A 24,179-nucleotide genomic window follows, 5' to 3' on the forward strand; every position below is an offset into this window, starting at 1 on the left:
TTCGCAATTTCTTATTGGCTATTGAAAACATAAAATGGAAAGGGAAGGGTCAATTTTGGATGAGCTATTAAAAAAACTTATTTTTTTTTAAATAATAAAAAAGTTTAATTTATTTTAAAAAATTAATAAAAAATATAAAAAAATTATTAAAATTTATTATTTTTTACTATTAGTTAACTATCAATATTTAAAAATATGAGTTAAAATATATTATTAGATTACTAAAATAAAAAATTGAATTACTGACTAAAAATAATAATAAAAAATAATAAATTTTGATGATCTTTTAATATTTTTTAAAGTTAAATATAATATTTTTAGATTTATTAAATAGAAAAATATATTTTTTTTCTATTTAAATTGTATAAAATGGTAAATTTTATTTTAAGTGTATAAAATAATTCTCGAACATGCATTTTCCCAACGGTGAGTCATATGTATATGCAAGGTGAGATACTGAGATGTATATGGATAAGCTCTTTAGGCAGCGTTTGTTTTAAAATATTAATACAGAGATTGAGAAACTAAAATTTAGTATCATGTTTATTGGTTTAAAGATTGGTATTAAAATTTTTATTTCTGTCTTCAAAATTTCAGTATTTCAATACTTCTAAAATATAGTGATACAGGAGACTAAAATTTTTAAAGATAAAAATTAAAACTTTAATAACATTTTATACTTAAAATATCCTCATTTCAATTAATTAATTCTAATTTTATCGTTTGTGCAAATTAAATTAGAGTTTCATTCTTGTTTCAATTTCTTTTTCATACTTTATACCAATACTGATTTCTGTCTCTCTCTGTCTCTCAATTTTAGTCTTTCATATACTAAAATAACGTTTTTCTGTAACATTTCTAAATTCACTATCTCATATAGGAAAAATTTAAAATGTACCAAAAATATTAATATTCTAATTATTTTAACAGTTAATTACAATTAATATATATTATATATATTTTTATAATTCAGATCAACTATTAAAATAATTAAAACACTGATATTTTCGGTACATTTAAAACTCTTCCTCTCATATGTAGCTCTTAAACCCACAAATAAAATGCCTGACTCTTGCTTCAGAATATGCAACTATTTTTCATGCTATTGAATATTGATTGATTTGAATTCTATATCTTAAGCTAGCCAACAAGATAATTGAGCAAAATAATCAATATAAAATTCTGTTACCAAAAAAAGTCATATATACCAAGATATATAAGAGAAAGATATGTCCTCCACACACTCAAGGAGAAGAAAATAGAAAGTTTAGCTTTTCTAAGAATTTTAACTTAAAAAACTTCAACTAGAGATCTCAATAAAAATTTAGTAAAACTTTAGACATGAAAAAGATCTAAACTTCGAAAACCCACCACAAGACTAGACTATAGGAAGCAAGACAATGATTAATGATTTCCTAAACATTGATAAATTCAAATTTTAATATCCATAGACTAAAGTAACATTTGATTACAACTTGATGCATAATGCATACTACACATTACTTATTCATTTATCACAATGCACCGAAAACTAACAGGAATAACTTGTTGCAAAGCAAGAAGTAGGGGTGCACAGACCTGGCCCGGCCCGAAGACCCGGTCCGGTCCCGAACATTTTAGGGGCTAATTTGGTGCGATTTCATCGGATTTAGGGTCGGGTAAGGGTCTCAAAAATAGACCCGGTCATTATTTCGGATCGGATCCGGGCCATAGTTCGGGTCGCCCGAAGTCGGCCCGGTCATCATACACAATTAATATTTTGTGTTATTAGTGATAGATCATGACTATTCTTATGTGGAATTTAAGTATTGTAAACCTTAATATTTTGTGTTATTAGTCATTATAAGACTATAAGTTAATGTTTTATGTTTAGAATGCACAAGACTTTAGACTAATGCATAATATTTTGTTATTTGTATTGATTTAAATATTTGGTATTATTAGACAATATTAGTATTGATTGTGGTTATACTTTAATTTTAAAGAATGGTTGGTTCTTGTTATATTTTTCTAAGTGAATTTTACCATGTTAAATAATGGTTGGAGTCTTAGAAATTTGGATATTTTTACATACTAGCTTACAAGAAGGTATCAATGTAATATAATGTTAACGGCCCGATTTTCACCCGATATAATTGTAGCCCGAAAGTGTATTAGTTTCATCGGGTCTAGGGCCGAGTTTGGATCTAATAAATAGACCCAGTATATATTTTAGGTCGGATCTGAGTCACATCAAACCCGGCTTCACCCGGCTATGTGCACCCCTAACAACAAGAATAGTTAGAGTTTTCTTCCTCTTATTCTTCTTGTCCTTGTCTTAATGTCGCTAGCGAGTGGCAAGAAACTCTCAGTAAACACAACATCCTCTGACATTATATATAAAGTATCCTACTTTATCATTAGAAATATAACCTCTTCTAATAATATCACCATTACTGGATAAGCATAATGGCTGAAAGTCTTTACAAGGGATCTGATAGAGAGTCCAAGATGAATGCACTTTATATTCTTTCATCATCCATATGTGAGTGTTACCGCTATCATAATTGCGATAATACAAAGCTAGGCAGCCTCCTAGTAGGGCGAGATTTGAATAGGAGTATAAACTCACTACAGGTTGTTCCGGCCCAGATATCCTTGAGAAAGTCTTCTCCTTTAGATCAAAGATAAGAATAGCATCCCTGTAAGCTTTAAGACGCAAAGGCACCCAATGAATAGCACCATTCAAGAACAACCCATAAGAATAGCTGTCAAGATCACCCAAGGGTTCGGAGACTGCAACATCAAGATTAATCTATGAATTGGTTCTCAAGGACAAGCAATCCAAATGATATCGTCTTTCCCAATCGCTCCAAGCTACAACAAATAAGTAGTCATCCTGTGATGCATCGTAACCAAATCCATGCAGACGCGCACTGTAGGAAAGCCTAAAGTTATGGTATTTATGACGACGAACAATATGAAAATAGGATATTCTTTTGCCGAATCCAGTCAGTGGGTTCCATACTACAAGAAAATGTGGGTGTCGATGTAAGAGAATAAAGCCTCTGCAGGATCCCAAGACCGCAAAACGAGAAGGCGGTTTCTTCTTGAAAGGGGGAGACATCTCTTTTTGTGATGCATCATTGTTGTCTAAGTAAACGAAGTAAGCTATAGTGTCGTTTTTCATGAAGAAGCATGCGGTTGGTGGCAGCGGGAGAGTGGTAAAAATGTAATTCCGCAAAGCCAGGATCGGAAATTAGAAAGTACCACAGCTTGGAAACGCACCGGAGGCGACCGAGATGTCTGATCGGCACTCGCAGTAGAATTCTATGAATCAGCTCAAGAGGGAGGATCTCGAGAATGCTCTTGCTCTTCTGATTCATCGTCTTCTCCATGGTAGATTCGTTCACCGTGTGCTTCAGCTTCTTCTTCTTATCCATACTTGGATTGCTGAGCTTTTCACAATTCATATCACAATTCACTCACACACCGGGACTTCAAATTGCTTTGGAAACATAAGGAAAGAGAAGGGTCAGCTTAAGATTGGAAATTGAAAAAACAATTACTTCTTTTTTAAATTAATAAAAAAGTTTAATTTATTTTTAAAAAATAAATATAATACTTTTAGATTTATGATATACAAAATTTATTTTTTTATTTAAATTATTTAAAATGATAAAAAAAATTTTAAATGTATAAAAGAATTAAGTCTCAAAATAATTCTTTAAAATAAAAACTAACAAGTTAAGTCTTCATTTACTATGATTTTTTTTCAGAGGTCTGGGCAAAGAAGAATAAAGAAACACAAGAAGAGTAAAAGCATCCTATATTGCTGAGGAACTAAATTCATCCAAGTTATGGTTACTGTTAAAAGATGACTTTTTAAAAAGTTGTAGTGTTTATATTTGGTAAATCAAATTAAATTTTTTTTTTAATAAATACAAATAACAATAATTGTATTTATTAAAATAGTTTTTAAAATTTAAAAATAATATAATAAACATAAATATAAACATCAAATTTAAAAATTAGTTAACATATGAAATTATATTAGACTTTTAAATTTTGAAAAGTAGAATCTAACTTTAAAAAGTTCCATCTTAAGTGCTTTTAAAATATTCCGATTTTTTTAAAATTACAAATATAAATACTTGGTCTTTTTGATTTACCAAATACAAAATAATAAATTTGAACTTTTAAAAAATACAAGCACCTCTCAAAAAATTTTACCAAATCAAGCCTAAGTATATTCTGAAATCTTGCTAATTATTCTATTTTAATTTGTCTGTTTTGGATGGTAGCTTTTTTTATAAAGAGATTATGCCATTTGAAGCATAACTCATTAGTTTTTACATATTAGTTTAAGTATAACATGTTAATGTAAAAATATAAAATAAAAATCTTTAGTAACTGACTAGATAACAATCTGATCAAGAACAATTTTTAGGTTAGGGTTCAAAGAGAAAGAAGAAGCAAAAGGTGAACAAAATAGATAGCAAGCTCATCAAAAATAATTTTGTGGTTTCAATTTTTATATTTAGTTCACTAATTTTAGATAAAAAATTAAATTTATTATAATGCTAGATTGCTAGCTAATCTTCTCTATTTTAAATTAATTAATAATAAATACCGTTTGTCAATAATAAATTATAAATTATAAATATTATTGTTTTTATTTCCTAATTCAATTATGTGCAATTCTTATTCTCATTTATTTTTATGCAAATTATTTTTCAGAGTAGATTTATTAGGATCCATTTGAAAAAGTTTTAAAAGTAGTTTTTTTTTTTAACTTTTGACTTATAAAAAATAGTAGTATTAATGTCTGGTACAATTTTTAAAATCAGATTGCAACTTTCTAAGAAACTATTTAAGAATATATAAAAAAATTAAAAAAATGACTTATCTCATAATACTATTACTTTTTATCACATTTTTATAAAATAAACACTTTTAAAACTAAAAATTCAAATACAAAATAATTTATTTATAAGCTGCTTTTAATATAATCATTTATTGTTCAAAAGAGTTTAATTAAACTGTTTACCCAAATTGAGTCTTATTCTTGGAGAATGGATCCTCTCAATTGTTAAAAAAAGTGAGAGTGTAAAATGTAATCGATAACTGTTTATTACTCTCTTTCATATTTATTTTTGGTCCTACCTATAAAAATTAATGATGAGAGATCACACTTTACTTTCTCAATTATATTCTTGCTATCTTCTCTAGAATCAATCAGCACAACGAAACATCTAAAATTTGCATAACTAAATTTACTTGATGCTCCCAATTTGTTTAAATAACAAAACCAATACCCCTTATAAATATTAATTTGACTAAAATTTAGATGAAGCCCTTTACATGCCAAATTACCATGACTAGACTATCAACAACATTTTCTTTTGACATATAAGACCAAGGTGCTTTTTACTTTCTTTTCTACTGAAGCATATTTCTGTTTTGTTAGTTTGGAGTTTTCTAAAGCAAACATCGTTTGAAATTTTTTGCAAAAACCAAGTTCGACGTTCTTCCTTACATCTTCACTATTACGTAACCATTATCATCCGTAATAAATCTAGCTTACCATCCTATATCTATATATACTAAGATAGCATATTACAATACAGTTATTTTTTAAAAAAGAGGTTATATTCTAACAAGATAGCACACTGTAAAGTGAATCGGTGAGTAACCTTTTGTTCATGAAGTCACCTCAATGTTATATCGTTAGCTTTTATTTTCACAGCTTCATTACAAGTTTTTGAACATTTATAGCAACTTTGTTTCATTTATTGTTGTCGTCTGTATATAGTTCCTTATATAAAATGAGTACATCTTGAAGAGGTATTTCTTGCAGCTATGAAAGTGAGATTATCAACAGTATTGTTGAAGGGGTCTGAAAAAGCTTCCTCAAAGCTTCCTCCTGAACCACTATATATTAAGCATCCAATTGGTTTTGATTCTCACTTTGAAGCGGTGGAATCACTTTGGAATATCAAATCTCATAATACCATTTGCATGTTGGTCATTTATGGAGATGGTAACAAGACCACAGTTGTTGGAGAGTTGTTTAACAAGTTCCGGCATCAATTTGAAGCTGCGAGTTTTCTTCATAAAGTCTCTGAAAAATCAAGAGGTGTTGATGGCCTAGAAAACCTCCAAGTAGCACTTTTGTATGAGATGGGTGTGCATAAAAAACCTAAGCTAGGAAGCACATTAAAAGGATCTTCTGATATAAAACAAAGTCTCTGCAATAAAAGAGTCCTTCTGGTTCTTGACGATGATGATAATACCGAACAATTGGATTCATTGGCAGGAGGAGGTGATTGGTTTTGTCCTGGTAGTAGAATTGTTATAACAAGAGATGCCAATTTTCTAAATAATCAAGTGTTAGATGGATTCAAGATTTAGAAATATTGCATTAATGAAGGTGAATTTGATAGAATGGAAGCTCTCGGGTCAAATAATCAAAAGCAAGATAAGGTAGTCGAGGAAGATATGGTGGGCTTTGTGAATATCTTCAACGATGTAACTAAGCAGTTGAAGGAAAATGACTCATGTGTTGATATTATCTCCATAATAGGCATGGGTGGTTTGGGTAAGACTCCTCTCGCTAAAAAGATTTACAACAATAATGAGGTGAAGAAGTTGTTCTCTTGTTGTCTGTGGGTTACTGTTTCTAAGGACTACAAAGCCAAGGAGCTTCTTCAAAGCCTTCTGAAAGGTTGTGGGTTATCCAAGTCCATTAAAGGCGAAGACATAAGCGAGGATGATCAAAGGAGCAAGGTCCGGAAATTCTTAGAGTCAGAGAAGTATTTGATAGTGCTTGACGACATATGGGAGCCTGAAGTTTGGGATGAGGTAGAATGCTTATTTCCGGATAACAATAATGGCAGTGCAATATTGATAACTAGCCGTAATGATGGAGTGGCAAACTATACAGGATCAAAATCTTACTACCCTCCATTGCTAGATAAAGATGAAAGCTGGAAATTATTCTGCAAGAAGGTGTTTAAGGAAAGAGAGTGTCCTTCTGTTTTAGAACATATGGGTAGATTAATGGTCGAAAAATGTGGAGGTTTACCACTTGCTATTGTAACCTTAGCGGGAGTTGTTGCTAAGAAGAGGAGACTAACTGCTGAGTGGATGAGAATCATGCGCAACGTCCTTTGGTATATTGACAAGGATGATGGCAGAGTATCAAATGTGTTAAAGCTCAGTTATGATAGCTTGCCTCAAAGATTGAAGTCTTGTTTTCTGCTGTTGGGAGTGTTTCCCGAAAATTATAAAATTAATGTGAAACGATTGAAACAATTATGGATTGCTGAAGGGTTAATACAACCACAAACAGATGGTCCAGAATTAGAAGATATTGCTGAAGACAACTTGAATGAGTTGGTGGATCGCAGCTTGGTGATGGTGGCAAAAAGAAGGAGTGATGGAGGAGTCAAAAGCTGCCGGATTCATGACCTTCTCCTTGATCTTTGCATATCAGACAGTAGAGCTGAAAAAGGTATACAGTTCTGCAGGGAGAAAGACATTAGATCCCTTGGCAACGTCAAATCCTGTAGGTTGTCCCTCCGAGACAACGACTTCGATTCATTTAATCAGTGTGATCACTCCCGCATCCATTCTTTAATGTGCTTTTGGGATGGATATTATCTAAACCGGTGGATCAATGTAATGAGTTTCAATTCAGCTCGCATTTTGGACTTTGGAAAACCCACTTTTGGTTTATCATCACCAGCGGCCCAGAACTTGGGCACATTCATCCATTTAAGATACCTGAGACTAAATGCATTCCTCGAGACATATCCTGATCTCATTTGCGGCCTTGCGAATCTAGAAACTCTAATTGTTGAAAAATTTGAAGATGGGAACGTTTTTTGAGCTCCCGCATGGAATATGGAGGCTCAAGAAACTGAGACATCTTGAAGGGAGGCTAAGGATGACGAGTAAGACTGTTCCAACAGACACGTCAAAAGAAGACTGTTTGCCGAATCTCCAAACTCTCCAACTTGTCACTCTTGAAGAAGAATTGACAATGTCCTCCATTGTTAATGGAAGATTCCCCAAGCTGAGAAAATTGGGTTTGCTGCGGAAATTTGAAAGTAAATGCACAGAGCATGAAGTATTACAAGGAATCACCTAAAAAATCTAGAAAAATTTAAACTAGTGGGCTTTGAGGAATTGCCATAAGCACATGAATTTCCCTCCAATATTACCAAGATAACGATAAAGAGAACATATCGGAATCATTTTGGCATCCGGTACAGTTACTTGAATACTCTAGGAGACCTCACCAGCCTCCATGTTCTGAAAGTAACCTCACTAGTGGCACACGGTAGGGACCCTCTTCGCTTGCCGCTGGAAGCTTCCCAAATCTTGAAGTTCTTCATTTGAAAATTATGCGGATGTCAGAGAATGGATATTAGAGGAAGGTGCAATGCCATCTCTCCAACACCTAATCATCAGCTATTGTGAGTTGGATGAGCTTCCAGAGCAACTGTGGTCCTTGACTAACTTGCAAGATGTGCTTCTTTTTGCCCCAAAGCCAGCATTGAGAAATAGCCTCCAACGTGTTAAGCCCAAGAATGGTTGTAAGCTCATCTTAAAAGGAGGGGAAGTGGGGCAACTTCTTTTTTCCCTACAGCTGCCTTATTATTAGTCTGTCTGCTGCATGTCTAGTTGAAGGTATTTTTCCCCTCCTCTCTCACTCTCTCGCACACACACATCGTGGCTTAGTTCACTGTTTTCATTTAATTGCAAATTTCTTTTGCCACATTAGGTTAATCAAGCATTTTCTCTCATTTTATTGTTTAGGATAGACTTGCTCTTTGTTTCAAAAGGTTACTTTATTTGTATCTATTATCTAATTACTAAAGAAAATATTATTAGTGCCTATATCAACAAGAATCTTGATATTGATTTTGATTTAACAAGAAAAGCGTCCTTATATTGCTGTTTATAAAACAAGTAAATTCATCCAAGTTATGATTACTGTCATGTCCTATACCACCAAATAAGAAACTGCCGTTAACTTGCTTCATCCATCATATAAAAAATAATTAGCATACAGCATATGTATAGCTTCTTTATGACATTCTGATGTGATGTAGCAAACATAATTTGTTTTTTAATATGGTAAAATGTTACATTTTAGTATTTTTATTACAATCACCAATATAGTGATTAAGACCAAGTGAAATTTTTTAATAAGTTGTTGTATATCATTCTTTTGTAACGATTTATTGTTGCTTTATTTTTATTCAGTTCTGTTTTGAGTTTGCATTATGCATATTCTGAAATATTGCTAGTTATTCTAGTGTGATCCATCTGTCTTAGATTGATAATTTCTTTTACATATTAGTTAAAGTGTAGTAGGTTGATGTAAGAATGTAAAATACAAATCCTTAGTAACTGACTTATAGCAATCTGATCAAGAACAACTTTTTGGTTTTAAAGATATGATGATGATGTTGATGATGATGATGAAGAAGAAGAAGAAGAAGAAGAAGAAGAAGAAGAAGAAAATAGATAGCAAGCTCATCAAGAACAATTTTGTGGTTTCAAAGAAGCTGACAAGGCAAGTGCACATAGTGGATATGCCACCAAAATAGTGTTGTCGCTTACAAGCCCAAGGTGTTACAGATGAGAAGGATTGAAGAGAGATATTCTTAGATGGGCTATGCGAGAGTTAACTGGAGAGCTGTTCTATTTTGGATGTTGTGAGGTTGGGTCTTGGATATAATGGTGTTTGTTTGGTTTTATGTGTGATGTATTTTTTAGCGCACTTACTCAAATAAAGATGTTAAAAACATCTTTTCATAAAGATACTTGTGTTAAAATTTAAAAGTGTGATTTGTTTGTTTAGCCATCAAATCCTGCAATTCATCATCTAATGGTAAAAAAGAAGTATATTTACATGGAGACAATTATAAAATCTTCATTGTAGTATCCACTATTTTTTTATCGCCTTAGTTCATATAAAAGGAATACTCTTTTTCCTCTTTTAGATAGCAAGCTCATCAGAACAATTTTGTGGTTTCAAAAGAAGCAGACATGCCAAGAAATGTACATTAAGCACTCAAGGAGCGTCACCTCCTTGGAAGCTTTATTTACACTACTAAAATTTGTTTCTACTTGCTACAGGGAGAGTGAGGGTCAATATTCAATAATAATGTGTTTGATGTATTTCATATAAGAAAAAAATGCTTATACATTTTATCCCACCATCTCCCAAGTTAATGCCTTTATACTTGTATTCATGGCATCAAGTTGTATGCATCCTGATAGCTTTCCAGCATGAATGATTCTTTTAGCATTTTGTCATCACCAAAAGCATAAGCACATTAAACGGATATGCATGACGTCTGTTGATTTTGTTTGTGAAAACAGGGGAATTTGAGAAGAATTCAATGTATTTGTAATACTTTTACACATTTCGCTTTGACTAAGTGTTTGTTATGAAACTCTACCGACATGTCCAATGAACTGGGGCCGTTGAATTTCGCTTAAACTGTTGTTAAACCTGCATTTACTTTCCCCAACTAATTTACTGATATCCATGGTTACAAAGATAAATTTCATCGCCAGTTTCTCTTCTTTTTTTTATTCAGTTATAAATTAGGTTATATACTTGTCTTTTCGTAACACCTACTTCAAGTAAGCATCTCAGCCTCTACATTAGTTCTTGGTTCGTTACCAATATTTTTTTGACTAACGATTTTATCAGTCACATATTGATTACTTGTATGACATTAAGATAAAAATTATTTATAAGGATGTGATGTGCTTATCATTATAAGGATCCACATCAGCTAAAAATTATTTATGGTGTTGTCAAAGCTAACATCGAAACTGAAAGTATACAATCAATGAGAAAAGTATATTTATCTATCAATGAGAAAAGTATATTTATCTATAGCAATCAGCACAATAACAAAGCATATACAAGATTTTCATGGTAACGATCACAGCTTTAGAAATGAAAAAGAGCTAAATCATAAAACCTCAGCACACGACAGGACTATAGAAAGCAAGGCAGTGATTAATAATTCCTCAGGTATTTGAAAAATCAAGTTTCACCACGGATAGTCAAAAGTCACATCTAAATGCAACACGATACATAATGCATCTTGCTTAGTACTTGTACATTAATCACAAAGTAACAACAAATTGGATTCAACTAGAGGAAGCTCTATTTGCACTTTCAAATGTTCCAGTTTTTCACCTTCATTGTTGGAAGGGAAATCATACTTTAAAGCAAAGGGAAAATAAAATAGAATCCTACACTTTGTTTACAACAGAATTAAGTGTCTCTGTTGTGCAGTCATTCTCTCCTAATTCTCTTTCCTTGTTTGACATCATTCTGATTTTGATGGCCTACAGAAAAGATCACCATTGCATTACACATGAAAAAAGAAATAACTTAAAAGTTTAAAACCCCTCACCACAAGACTAGGCTTTAGGAAGCAACGCAGTGATCAATGATTCCCTAAGCATTGATAAATTGAAATTTCACCATCCATAGACAAAAGTAGCATTTGAGTGGAACTTTATGCATAATGCATATTACTCATTATTTATTCATTAATCGCAATGCAATGAAAACAACAGGAATAGCTTGGTGCAAAACATAGGAGAATAGTTTACATACCGATTTCCTTCTTCTTATCCTCAACGTCACTAGGGAATGGCAAGAGAGACTCTGTATATACAGTAGCAGTTTCACTCATGGGACTCGGACAACAAAGATTTCTAAAACGATAGAGCAGGTCTTCTCTAACATTATATATGAAGTACCCTACTTTATCATAGGAAGTACAACCTCTTCCAATAATATCACCATTACTGGATAAGAGCAATGGCTGAAAGTCCTTGCAAGGGATCTGATAGAGATTCCAAGATGAGTGCACTTTATATTCTTTCATCACCCATATGTCAGTGTTACAGCTACCATGATTGTGATAATACAAGGCTAGGCAGCCTCCTAGTAGGGCGAGACCTGAAAAGAGGCATAAACTCATTACCAGTTGTTCTGGAGCAGACATCATTGAGAAAGTCCTTTCCTTCGTATCAAAGATAAGAATAGCATCCTTGTAAGCTGTAAGAGGGAAAGACAGCCAATGAATAGCACCATTCAAGAACACCCCACAAGAATAGCTGTCCAAAACAAGGAAAGGATTGGAGAGGGCAGCATTAAGATTAATCCATGAATTGGTTCTCAAGGACAAGCAATCCAAATGATATTGCCTGTCGCAATGGCACCAAGTTACAAGAAGTAAGTAATCATCCTGGGATGCATCATAACCAAATCCAAGCAGACGCGCACAGTAGGGAAGCTTAATGCCACGGTACTTATGACTAGGAGAAAGATGAGAATAGGATATTCTTTTGCTGAATCCAGTGAGTGGGTTCCATACCACAAGAAAATGTGGGTGTCGATACAAGAGAATAAAGCCTCGGCAGGATCCCAAGACCGCAAAATCAGAAGGTGGTTTCTTTTTGAAAGGGGGACACATCTCTTTTTGTGATGCATCATTGTCGTCTAAGTAAACGAATTGCGCCTTAGTGGGGTATTTTATGAGGAAGCATGCGTTGGTGGAAGCGGGAGAGTGGTGAAAATGAAATTCTGCAAAGTCAGGATCAGAAATTAGCGAGCACCAGAGCTTAGAAACGCACCTGAGGCGAGCGAGATGCCTGATCGGCACCCGCAGTAGGATTCTGTGAATCAGCTCAAGAGGGAGGATCTCGAGAATGTTCTTGCTCTTGTGATTCTTCTTCTTCTTCTCCATGGTACATTCCTCCTTTGCTTTTTTCCCTGTGTGCTTCCGCTTCTTCTTCTTATCCATGCTTGGATTGCTGAGCTTTTCGCAATTCATATAGCAATTCTTCACTCAATCCCTGGACTTGAAAATATAAAACTAAGGGAAGGGAAGGGTCACTTTTGGATTGGCTATTGAAAATTTTTTTTTTAGGGTTAACCATCAAATATACCCTATAATTATTCAAAGGCTTATAATAATGACTCCTACTTTATTATTCCCAAAAATAATCTTAAATAATTAAAAAATATGCACGAAAATACTCAGCCATCAAATGATGCATTCTCCGTTAATAAAAGTGTCTGAAATAGCAAATGGAAATACCTAGCTGGACCCATTAATTTAATGATCCTAATCCCCAATTAATAACCTAATTTCCAATAATGTATTGAGAAGTTAAAACATTCTAACACTGAAAAAGAGGGTCAAAGAGAGTAAAAGAGTTAATCAGTATGACTTCTTAAAGATGAGTTTCAGTTTACTTACTATTGCCCTGATGGAACTAATCATGCTTTGGATTGTTCACATCATCATAGTATCATAGTATGTCTTCTTACCTTCTTATTTTCTTCATCTGAATATATATGACAATCGGACAATGGTTTTAGAAATGGGTTTATATTAGAGAAAAGATTTTGGTGCAAGAGTTTGGGTGTATCTTGAAATCTTGATGAATCTGTATTGCCACTATAGGCGATGTGGAAATATTGAAAGTAGTTGACTTTACAATTGATATTCCCAATAATCCACCCTCATTTCCTCAGAACTTATCACCACAGGTCTTGAAACTATAAAGCATGGTTATCCTCTGGTTGTTCTAGTTTTTCAAAAAAAAAAAAGAATGCTAGAGACTTATTAGAAATTATTGTTTTTGACCATTAATTAGTTATCAATATTTAAAGATGTGGGCTAAAGTATAATCTTAGATTATTAAATTAAAGAAATTGAATTGATGGCATTTTTCAATCTAAAATGATGTACATGTCTTCCTGGGAGCTACATGGTTAATTTCTTTTGTTTACATAAATATTATTTTTTGTGGTAGTTCTCAGAGGAGAAAAGCCAGAGTCTTTGCCTGATAGTTTCTATCCAATAAAGATTGTTTCTTTTTCTATTGGAGACGAGGCAGACCCATGCTTCCTTTTTACGACAATTTTTACTTTGACCAGTTTGAATTATCTAATATCTAACTACTAGGATAGTGGCCGTGCCATGGACGGAAATGTGAAAAAAAAAATTAATTTTTTTGTGTAACTCTTAGAAGAGAATTAGGTCAACTATTAATGAAATGTTATTGGAAATAATTAAGAGATAAAATGTTTATTTGATTAACGTAAATATTAAAAAGTTTTGTATAATAAAAGCATGAAGGCACAAACTATTAAATATAATATGCTTGAAAAATCAGAATGCAGAGAAACTAAGTTAATATTTTAACGATAAATTTATAATTATCACTTATAAATTCTATAGTTTTTGAGATAAATTAAAATTTGTATCCAACAAAATATATAATGTCTTGTATGCAGTATTATTTTCAATTCACAAACATCTACAAAAGTATAAGTATAAAAATTTTAAACACTAATCTTTTTACTAATCTGTCTGTTTTGATTATGAAATAAAGGTCTCAAGCTTGCATAGTTCTCCACAAAAAATAAATTGTAGCTATTCCTATTTGACTTAGCTACTCTTGTTTAGTGTTTACCTTATTTATTTTTTATTATTTATGACATTCAAAATCTTGTAAAATTTAAAAATGAATTATAATTAATTTTAAAGGGATATTTGTAAATACAAAAGATAATAAGAGAGAAATCAATAAATATGAAGATAAAATAATTATAATAAAAAGAGAAATTACATTATACAATTGTTTGAATATGAAAGTTAGTAAAAATTGGATTCTCATATTTATAAACGGTCAAATAGTATTACTTATGACAGAAAAAAAACTAATGAAAAACAAAATTGAATAAAAGATCAATTTTTAATAAAATGGCATTATTTATGAAAGAAAATAAACAATTAATTATAATTTTAATATAAAAATAAAAAAATAATATATAATAACAATTACATAACTTCACAAATATTCTCATTATAATATATGTTATGATCTAATTATAAAAATAATATATTCTAATAGCAATGAGCGATCATATTAAATAGGACTACTCTTAATAAAGCACTATTGATTCACATTTTATTAATCTCCGATTGAAGTATAAATATTTTTAGAAATCATTTTTTATTTTGTCCATCGAGAAAATTGAGTGGAAACGAAAAGTTTCACTCATTGCTACGAGATGAGTAAAAGAAAAAGTTAATATATCCTTGTAAAACTGACACGAATAACATAAATGTACCGCAATTAAAATATCCAAACTCTCAAACTATTTTAAAACCATTGAATTCGAATAGTCAAAGATAATTTTAAAAGACCCAAATTGTTTAGCAAAGATTAAAATCTTCATAGATTTATTAGTTCTTATATATTCGTATTTTCAATCGAGAAGAGAGTTAAAAATAATAAGAATATTAAAGCACTTGGTGAAAAAACTTATCAATTGTTAATCATAAACCACCTTATCACTATTAGATCTAGTTACAAAATTTATGCAATAATTTTCAGCTTCCGATTGCGACTTGGGCTTTCTCATAAGATCGAAAAATGAACATGAACAATGGTAAACTGCATTTGATTAATATGAATAGCAGAATGGATAGGTACATCACGATGATGACGATAAATTGAAAACATAATAACAGATCCAAAAATAAGAAACTACTATTCTTTAGAAATAACCAAGGCCTAAGCGCAACAATGAACGAAAACCCTATTCTAAGCTATAAACCATGTGAAGAATGATGATGAATGAAATTATTTCCACCTATTCCAAGTCCTCTTCTTTTACCATACCAACTATTTCACTTGTATTCTTACAGAATAACAACAAATCTAACTCATTAACTGTTGAGCCTAGTTTGATTTTGGGTTACATTATGATGACAAACATTAGTTTGGGTTAAAAGCCCAATATTGTTTAATGTGTGCTTTATTGTGGCAGGCCCAAATATACAAGCACTTGATACATAAGCCCATCACAGCAAATAGAAAAGCAGCTCACAGTGTTCCTTAGTGCAGTAACCAAGTCCAACAATTTCCTCATAACACCGTTCAGCAACATTAAATGATTATGCATATATTTGATAAAAGTAATATGAGGACAGCTGTATTCATGTAAGGACAAGTGTAGCTCTGCAAAAGCAAAAAAGGACACAAAGGCACACCCCACTAACCCAAGAACAATAGCAGAGCAACATTTTGTTGGTGGTTGAGCAAAACACAAATATGCAGAAGCAAGGAGCAGCTCCTCGTATGGCAGAGATCATGGAGCAGAATGGAAAAGAGGAACATGCCAAGGAAGAAAGAAACACCAAGGACAGCAGAGGTAGTGGTGGAGCTCCTCGGACAGCAGGGGAAGTGGAGCAGGATGAAGAAAGGACTGCATGCCATCAAGGACCACTCCAACGGGCAGCAAGGAAAAGAAAAGAGGAAGAAGCTACAATGAAGCCTAGCTGAAGATATATATGAAGCTTCATTTCATCTTCTAAGGATAAGGAAGAGAGACACACATTCAGAGCACCATCTCTAATATAGAGCTGAAATCTCTTTCTTCTACTCAAGCTTAAGTCTGATTTTTTGTTATGGCTGTCTTGCGTTGTTTTCTGTTTTGAGAAAAGGCAAATATGTGAGGATCAAAAGCCAAGAGAGAAAAGGTAAAAGTGATGCAAAATAGCCACTGTTTTTCAGATGTAATTAGGGTGAATGAACTAGGATTAGTTCCCCTTGCCAAGTTGGGTTAGCACTTGGTGAGTATTGAATCTGTGTAGATTCCCCTTCCAAGTTGGGATAGCACTTTGGGGTTGCTAAGCTTTGGTATATGAAGCTTAGGGGTAGATACTAGTTGGATTAGGAATTAATTCAATAGTATTGGTGAATGTAATCTGAGAATTATAGTGAAATTCCACCTTGGTTTGTGGTAGAGACTGGATGTAGGATTCATGGCACTAGGAATCCGAACCAGGATACATGCTGGCCCCTTTCTCTTCTTCTCTCTTCTTTTAATGTTCTGCATATGAGACTATTTCAAATAATCTCCTGCAACTCAAGCAACAGCAAAAACAGAACTTAAAATCTTAGAGTTTTTAACCAACTTGATTCAACCCCCCCTTCTCAAGTTCAACTAGAACCATCAATTGGTATCCAGAGCCTGGTCTCAAGAAGGCAAGCTTCACAGCTTGGAGTAAAGATCCATGGCCAACAACATGAATCCCAACATCGTGGCTTTCACTCTCACTGAAGGGCAGTCCAACAATAGACCGCCCTACTTCAATGGCAGCAACTACTCTTACTGGAAAGAGAGAATGAGAATCTTCGTGCAATCAATCGACTACAACATCTGGAAGATCATCCTCAATGGTCCAGACGTTCCTACCAAACAAAATGCAGATGGAGAAGTTGTGGCAAAGGAGGACAATGAATGGACCGATGAAGAAAAGAAGAAGGTTGAACTCAATGCCAAGGCAATCAACCTGATGCACTGTGCAATCAGTTTTGAAGAATTCAGAAAAGTGTCAAGGTGTAAAACAGCGAAAGAAATCTGGGATAAGCTCAGACTCACTCATGAAGGCACTAAGCAAGTAAGAGAGACCAGAATTGACATGCTGATGAAGGAGTATGAAATGTTCAGTATGAAGGAAGATGAGAGCATCGATCAAATGTTTGAAAGGTTCTCGATAATCATCAACAATCTGGACGCCATGGGAAGAAGCTACTCTGAAGAAACCTTGGTAAGAAAGATTCTGAGGAGTCTTACTAAGAAATGGGAAGTGAAAAGCACAGCCATCTCTGAAAGGAATGATTTGATCAAAATCACCTATGATGAGCTGAGAGGCAAGCTGCTGGCTTATGAAACCACTCACATGTCTCAAGATAAAGATGACAAAAAGAAAAGTATAGCACTAAAATCAAGAATGACAGCCCAAGGAGAAGAATCTGATGACAGTTTCTCAGATGAAGAAATGGTGCTCTTTGCTAGAAAAATGAGAAGACTACTAAGATACAAAAATAAAGGCAAAGGAAGCTCTTCATCCAAAGATGCCAAGAAAGATCAAGTCAAGCTCACATGCCATCACTGCAAGGAGCCTGGTCACTTCAAGTCAGAATGCCCTCAACTTAAGAAAGGCGAAAAATTCAAGAAAGACAAGAAGAAGGTGATGATGGCAACATGGGAGGACTTGGAGAACGACACCAGCTCAGAAAGCTCAGATCAAGAAGCTCAACTATGCCTGATGGCAGATCATGATGATGAAGATGAGGTAGATTTCTCTGACTTATCTATTGATGAACTGCGCTACATTATCAAAGACATTTCTGTGAACTCCAAGAAACTCTTGGATAAGTATGCTAAATGTAAGAAAGAAAATAAAGCTTTGAGGACAGAAAATGATCTTCTTTTGAAAAAGATTAAGGCAAATGAAACTAATAATGAAAAGTTTTTAAAAGAAGAAAACATTGCCCTGAGAACTGAATTAGAAAAATTCAAACTCAAGCATGAAGTTATTGCCTCCACTGATTTGATTTCTGAAAACAAAAAGCTGAATGAACAAATAAAAGGTTTGAATGAAGACTTAGCAAAGTTTGTTCAAGGTTCCCAAAATCTGAACAAACTACTTGCTTGTCAAAGGTTTGGATCTGAAAAATCTGGACTTGGTTTCATAGAGGAAAATAAATCAGTTTTCAAACCAAACTTTAAAAAATCTGAATCTTCTTCTTCCAAGTTTTTCAAACCAAAAGGTTTCAGCAAACCCCAGAAATCAGTGGGCAAAAATCAATGTTACAAGTGCAATAGAAATGGTCATGACCCTCCTCAATGTTTCATCTTTCTTAGGTCTTTTGGTAATGATAGTAAGTTGTATAAAGTTGTTCATGATTTTAATGCTCTTGGGCAACCAAGAAGAATTCACATCAAAGGATCCAAACGGATTTGGATACCTAAGGTTAGCTAAAGAAAATGCAGGTTTGCCTTGCATCCAAGAAGAAAAGGGAAATGTGGTATCTTGATAGTGGATGTTCAAGGCATATGACCGGAAGGGATACTTTCTTCATTAAACTCAACAAATACAATGGAGGATTTGTCACTTTTGGAGATAATGGTAAAGGTAAAATAATTGCCATTGGTAAGGTTGGCAAAGATTTTTCAACTTGCATTGATAGCATCTTCTTAGTTGATGGGTTAAAGCATAATCTATTGAGCATAAGTCAATTATGTGACCTAGGGTATGCTGTAACCTTTAGGAAATCTGATTGTAATGTCATAAATGAGAAAACAGGGGCTGTTCTATTTGTTGCCAAAAGAAGTGAAAATGTGTATGGTATCACTCTAGATGATCTAAAAGTTCAAAATGTAACTTGTTTCTCTTCAATGAAATCTGAAAAATGGATGTGGCATAAGAGGTTAGGACATGCTAGCATGTTCCAAATCTCTAAACTTGTAAAGAGAAACTTAGTTTGAGGTCTTCCTAATATAAAATTTGATAAGGATATCACTTGTGATGCTTGTCAAATGGGAAAGCAAATTAAAACCTCTTTCAAACCTAAGGAAGATGTCTCTACTAAGAAACCATTGGAGTTGTTACATCTTGATCTGTTTGGACCAACTAGAACTCAAAGTCTTGGAGGAAAGAGTTATGGCATGGTAATTGTGGATGACTATACTAGATTTGGCTGGGTGTTCTTTCTTGCTCATAAACATGAAGCCTTTTCAGTTTTTGAGAAATTCAGCAAAAAGGTTCAAAATGAAAAGGGCTTAAAAATTGTTTCAATTAGAAGTGATCATGGTAAAGAATTTGAAAATCAATTTTTTGAATCTTTTTGTGATGACCAAGGCATATCACATAACTTCTCTTGTCCAAGAACCCCTCAACAAAATGGTGTTGTTGAAAGAAGAAATAGAAGTTTACAAGAAATGGCTAGAGCTATGTTATGTGAATATGAAATTCCTAAGTTCTTGTGGGCTGAAGCTGTGAATACAGCTTGCTATGTTTTAAATAGAACTATCGTTAGGAAGTTTTTAAAGAAAACACCATATGAACTTTGGAAAGGGCATCCTCCCAATCTCAGCTATTTTCATGTGTTTGGATGCAAGTGTTTTATTCTGAATATCAAAGAAAATTTAGGAAAATTTGATCCTAAAACACATGAAGGCATTTTTCTAGGATATTCCACGAATAGCAAGGCCTATAGAGTTTACAACAAGAACTCCAAAACTGCTGAGGAAACCATGCATGTCACATTTTGTGAGTCTAACATTGTTCCTAGTATTTGCATAGATGATAGTCCAGGTTTTGAAGGTGAATTCCCCAAGATCGATGAGCCAGCTCTAAATAATTCTGATTCTCATGAAGCTGCACCTGCCAGCAACGAAAATTCTGATTCTGCAGGAGACAATTTGGAATTATCTCCTGTTACTGCAGAAAATGCTGATGCAGAGGTCATTGTGGATCAAGAGGAACCTGAATCCTCAAACCATCCAAGAAGACCAAGAGAATGGAGGTTTCTGAAAAATTATCCTGAGAAATTCATAATTGGTGATCCCTCCAAAAGTATTTCAACAAGGTCATCTTTGAAAAGAGCCGAATCCAACAACATTGCTCTTTTATCAAAGATTGAACCTCAAAACATCCAAGAAGCTCTTGCTGATCCATCTTGGGTGTTAGCCATGAAGGAGGAATTGTTGCAATTTGAGAAAAATCAGGTTTGGTCATTGGTGCCTTGTCCACATGGAAAGAAAGTCACCGGCACTAAATGGATTTTCAGAAACAAGCTGGGTGAAGATGGATCCATAGTCCGAAACAAAGCAAGATTGGTTGCTCAAGGATATGATCAAGAGGAAGGGATTGATTTTGATGAATCCTTTGCACCTGTAGCTAGAATGGAAGCCATCAGATTGCTCCTTGCATATGCTGCTCATTGTGGCTTCAAGCTATTCCAAATGGACGTAAAGTGTGCTTTCCTCAATGGCATAATAGATAGAGAGGTTTATGTGGCTCAACCACCTGGGTTTGAAAACAAAACTTTTCCTAATCATGTTTTCAAACTAGCTAAAGCCTTATACGGTTTAAGACAAGCTCCTAGAGCTTGGTATGAAAGGCTTAGCTCATTTTTATTGAAAAATAACTTTCAAAGAGGAGCCACCGACACCACTTTATTTATTAGAAATTATCATGATCATTTCATTCTTGTGCAAGTTTATGTTGATGATATTATATTTGGTTCTGCTAATGAGGATTTGTGTGCAGATTTTGCTAAGCTTATGACCAATGGATTTGATATGAGCATGATGGGAGAACTCAATTTCTTCCTAGGCTTGCAAATCAAGCAAACTGCAGAAGGCATATTCATCCATCAAGAAAAATATGCAAAGGAACTTGTCAAGAAGTTTGGGCTGGACTGTGCTAAGCCTATGGGAACCCCCATGCATCCTAACATCAAGCTTGATAAGGATGATCATGGTAGAGATGTTGATGAGACACGTTACAGAGGGATGATTGGATCCTTAATGTACCTTACCTCCTCAAGACCTGATATCATCCAAAGTGTTGGAGTTTGTTCAAGATTTCAATCAAAGCCTAAGGAGTCACATCTCTCTGCTGTCAAGCGGATCATCCGATATGTTTGATGAGCGGACAATTTGTATGCTTTTTGGCATTATTTTTAGTATGTTTTTAGTATCTTTTAGTTAGTTTTTAGTACATTTTTATTAGTTTTTAATTAAAATTCACTTTTCTGGACTTTACTATGAGTTTGTGTGTTTTTCTGTGATTTCAGGTATTTTCTGACTGAAATTGAGGGTCCTGAGCAAAAATCTGATCCAGAGACTGAAAAGGACTGCAGATGCTGTTGGATTCTGACCTCCCTGCACTCGAAGCGGATTTTCTGGAGCTACAGAAGCCCAATTGGCGCGCTCTCAACGGCATTGGAAAGTAGACATCCAGGGCTTTCCAGCAATATATAATAGTCCATACTTTGTCCAAGATTTGATGGCCCAAACCCGCGTAGCAATCCGGCCTCAGAAATTCCAGCGTTAAACGCCGGAACTGGAATAAAAGTTGGAGTTAAACGCCCAAACTGGCATGAGAACTGGCGTTTAACTCCAGAAAAGGTCTCTACACGAATTTCCTTGATTGCTCAGCCCAAGCACACACCAAGTGGGCCCAAGAAGTGGATTTTTCTGTCATTTACTCATTTCTGTAAAACTGAGGATACTAGTTTACTACTTATAGGACCTTTTGACATTGTAGTCAGTACCTTATGACCTCATAACATTTTTGTACACGTTCTTTCCACAGTATGAGCCTCTAAACCCCATGGTTGGGGGTGAGGAGCTCTGCTGTGTCTTGATGGATTAATGCAATTACTACTGTTTCTTATTCAATCATGCTTGCTTCCATTCTAAGATAACACTTGTTCTTAATCCGGATGAATGTGATGATCCGTGACAATCATCATCATTCTCAACCATGAACATGTGCCTGACAACCACCTCTGTTCTATCTTAGATTGAGTAGTTATCTCTTGGATTCTTCTGAGTCTTCGTGGTATAGGCAGGACCTGATGGCAGCATTCAAGAGAATCCGGAAGGTCTAAACCTTGTCTGTGGTATTCTGAGTAGGATTCAATGATTGAATGACTGTGACGTGCTTCAAACCTGTAACCTACTGGGCGTTAGTGACAGACGCAAAAGAGTTATTCCGGTAGGGGAGGGAACCAAACCGGTGATTGGCGGCACTGTGACAGAGTGCTTTGCATTAGCTTTCACTGCGCGGATGGGAGGTAGCTGCTGACAACAGTGAGACCCTACACGAGCTTGCCATGGAAGGAGACATGCGTGTTTGATGAAGAGGACAGTAGGAAAGCAGAGATTCGGAAGATGGAGCATCTCCAAACCTCAACCCATTCTCCATTACTGCAGTACAAGTAACTATTACATGTTCTTTTGCTTCTTACAATCAATCCTGATAATTTCTGATATCCTGACTAAGATTTACAAGATAACCATAGCTTGCTTCAAGCCGACAATCTCCGTGGGATCGACCCTTGCTCACGCAAGGTATTACTTGGACGACCCAGTGCACTTGCTGGTTAGTTGTGCGGGATTGCAAAAGTGTTATTGCAATTTCGTGCACCAAGTTTTTGGCGCCGTTGCCGGGGATTGTTCGAGTTTGGACAACTGACGGTTTATTTTGTTGCTTAGATTAGGACTTTTTGTTTTTGTTGGTTTAGAGTCTTTTTAGTTGAGTCCAGTTTCATATTCTAAGTTTGGTGTCATTTGCATGATTTTGTTTTTCTTGTGATTTTCGAATTTTGCATGTTCTTAGCCCTTTTTGATTCATAAAAGTTCTAAGTTTGGTGTCCTCTTTGTGTTTTTCCTTTAAAATTTTCGAAAAATTAGTTTTTGATTTTCTAAAATTTTAAGTTTGGTGTCTTTGTGTGTTTTTCTCTTTCCTCTTTTTAAAAAAAAATCAAATCTTTTTCATAAAAGTTTTTCAATCATATCTTCTTAATTGCTGTTCTCAAAATCTTTTTCTTCATTAATTGATTCAGTTCTCAATTTGCTTTGATCTTATTTTATTTTTAATTTTCGAATTTTCTTTTATTTTCCTTTTATTTTATTTTATTGAATTTTATTTTTTTCGGTTATTTCAAAAAAAAAAAATTTATCTCTTTGCAATTATTATCATTTCCCTTCTGTCCATCATGGACTCAAGTGGAATTAACCAGTCCAAAAGGACTCTGGGGTCCTATGCCAACCCCAGTACAGCTGCATATGGGAGTAGCATCTGTATACCTCCCATCAAAGCAAGCAGCTTTGAGCTAAACCCTCAACTCATTATCATAGTGCAGCAAAACTGCCAGTATTCCGGTCTTCCAGAGGAAGAACCTACTGAGTTTCTGGCACAGTTCTTACACATTGCTGACACAATACATGATAAAGAGGTAGATCAGGATGTCTACAGACTGTTACTGTTTCCATTTGCTGTAAAAGATCAAGCAAAAAGGTGGTTAAATAACCAACCTACAGCAAGCATAAAGACATGGAAACAGTTATCAGAAAAATTCCTGAATCATTTTTACCCTCCAAAAAGGATGACCCAGCTAAGGCTAGACATCCAAGGCTTTAAACAAGAGGATAATGAATCCCTTTATGATGCCTGGGAGAGGTATAGAGGTATGCTAAGAAAATGTCCCTCTGAAATGTTCTCAGAGTGGGTACAGTTAGACATTTTCTACTATGGGCTTAC

At 34.2% G+C, this 24,179-nt stretch overlaps 3 protein-coding genes across 7 annotated transcripts; 2 read left to right on the forward strand and 1 right to left on the reverse strand.

The window, feature by feature from the left end:
• Positions 1–6,426: 6,426 nt before the first annotated feature.
• LOC130975916 (putative disease resistance RPP13-like protein 3) lies at positions 6,427–7,872 on the forward strand. The gene has a single exon (XM_057900633.1). The coding sequence runs from the start codon at positions 6,427–6,429 to the stop codon at positions 7,870–7,872; it is 1,446 nt and encodes a 481-aa protein (XP_057756616.1).
• Positions 7,873–11,001: 3,129 nt separating this feature from the next.
• Positions 11,002–13,651, reverse strand: LOC130972911 (F-box/kelch-repeat protein At3g23880-like). 5 transcript variants are annotated; one of them, XM_057897252.1, is made up of 3 exons: positions 13,367–13,651; positions 11,642–12,888; positions 11,002–11,367 (listed from the first exon to the last, which is right to left on the reverse strand). In XM_057897252.1, exons 2-3 carry the CDS (start codon positions 12,864–12,866, stop codon positions 11,315–11,317), a joined length of 1,278 nt encoding a protein of 425 aa, XP_057753235.1. In that variant the 5' UTR covers positions 12,867–12,888; positions 13,367–13,651; the 3' UTR covers positions 11,002–11,314. The 5 variants fall into 5 exon arrangements, with proteins under 5 accessions (XP_057753235.1, XP_057753234.1, XP_057753233.1 ...); XM_057897251.1 differs by having other exon boundaries at positions 13,296–13,651; XM_057897250.1 differs by having other exon boundaries at positions 11,642–12,893; positions 13,296–13,651.
• A 3,478-nt stretch (positions 13,652–17,129) lies between these two features.
• LOC130975917 (uncharacterized) lies at positions 17,130–18,884 on the forward strand. The gene has a single exon (XM_057900634.1). The coding sequence runs from the start codon at positions 17,130–17,132 to the stop codon at positions 18,882–18,884; it is 1,755 nt and encodes a 584-aa protein (XP_057756617.1).
• The last annotated feature ends 5,295 nt before the right edge of the window (positions 18,885–24,179 follow it).

Source organism: Arachis stenosperma, chromosome 4 (assembly GCF_014773155.1).
Source record: "Arachis stenosperma cultivar V10309 chromosome 4, arast.V10309.gnm1.PFL2, whole genome shotgun sequence".
Classification (NCBI taxonomy): Eukaryota; Viridiplantae; Streptophyta; class Magnoliopsida; order Fabales; family Fabaceae; genus Arachis; species Arachis stenosperma.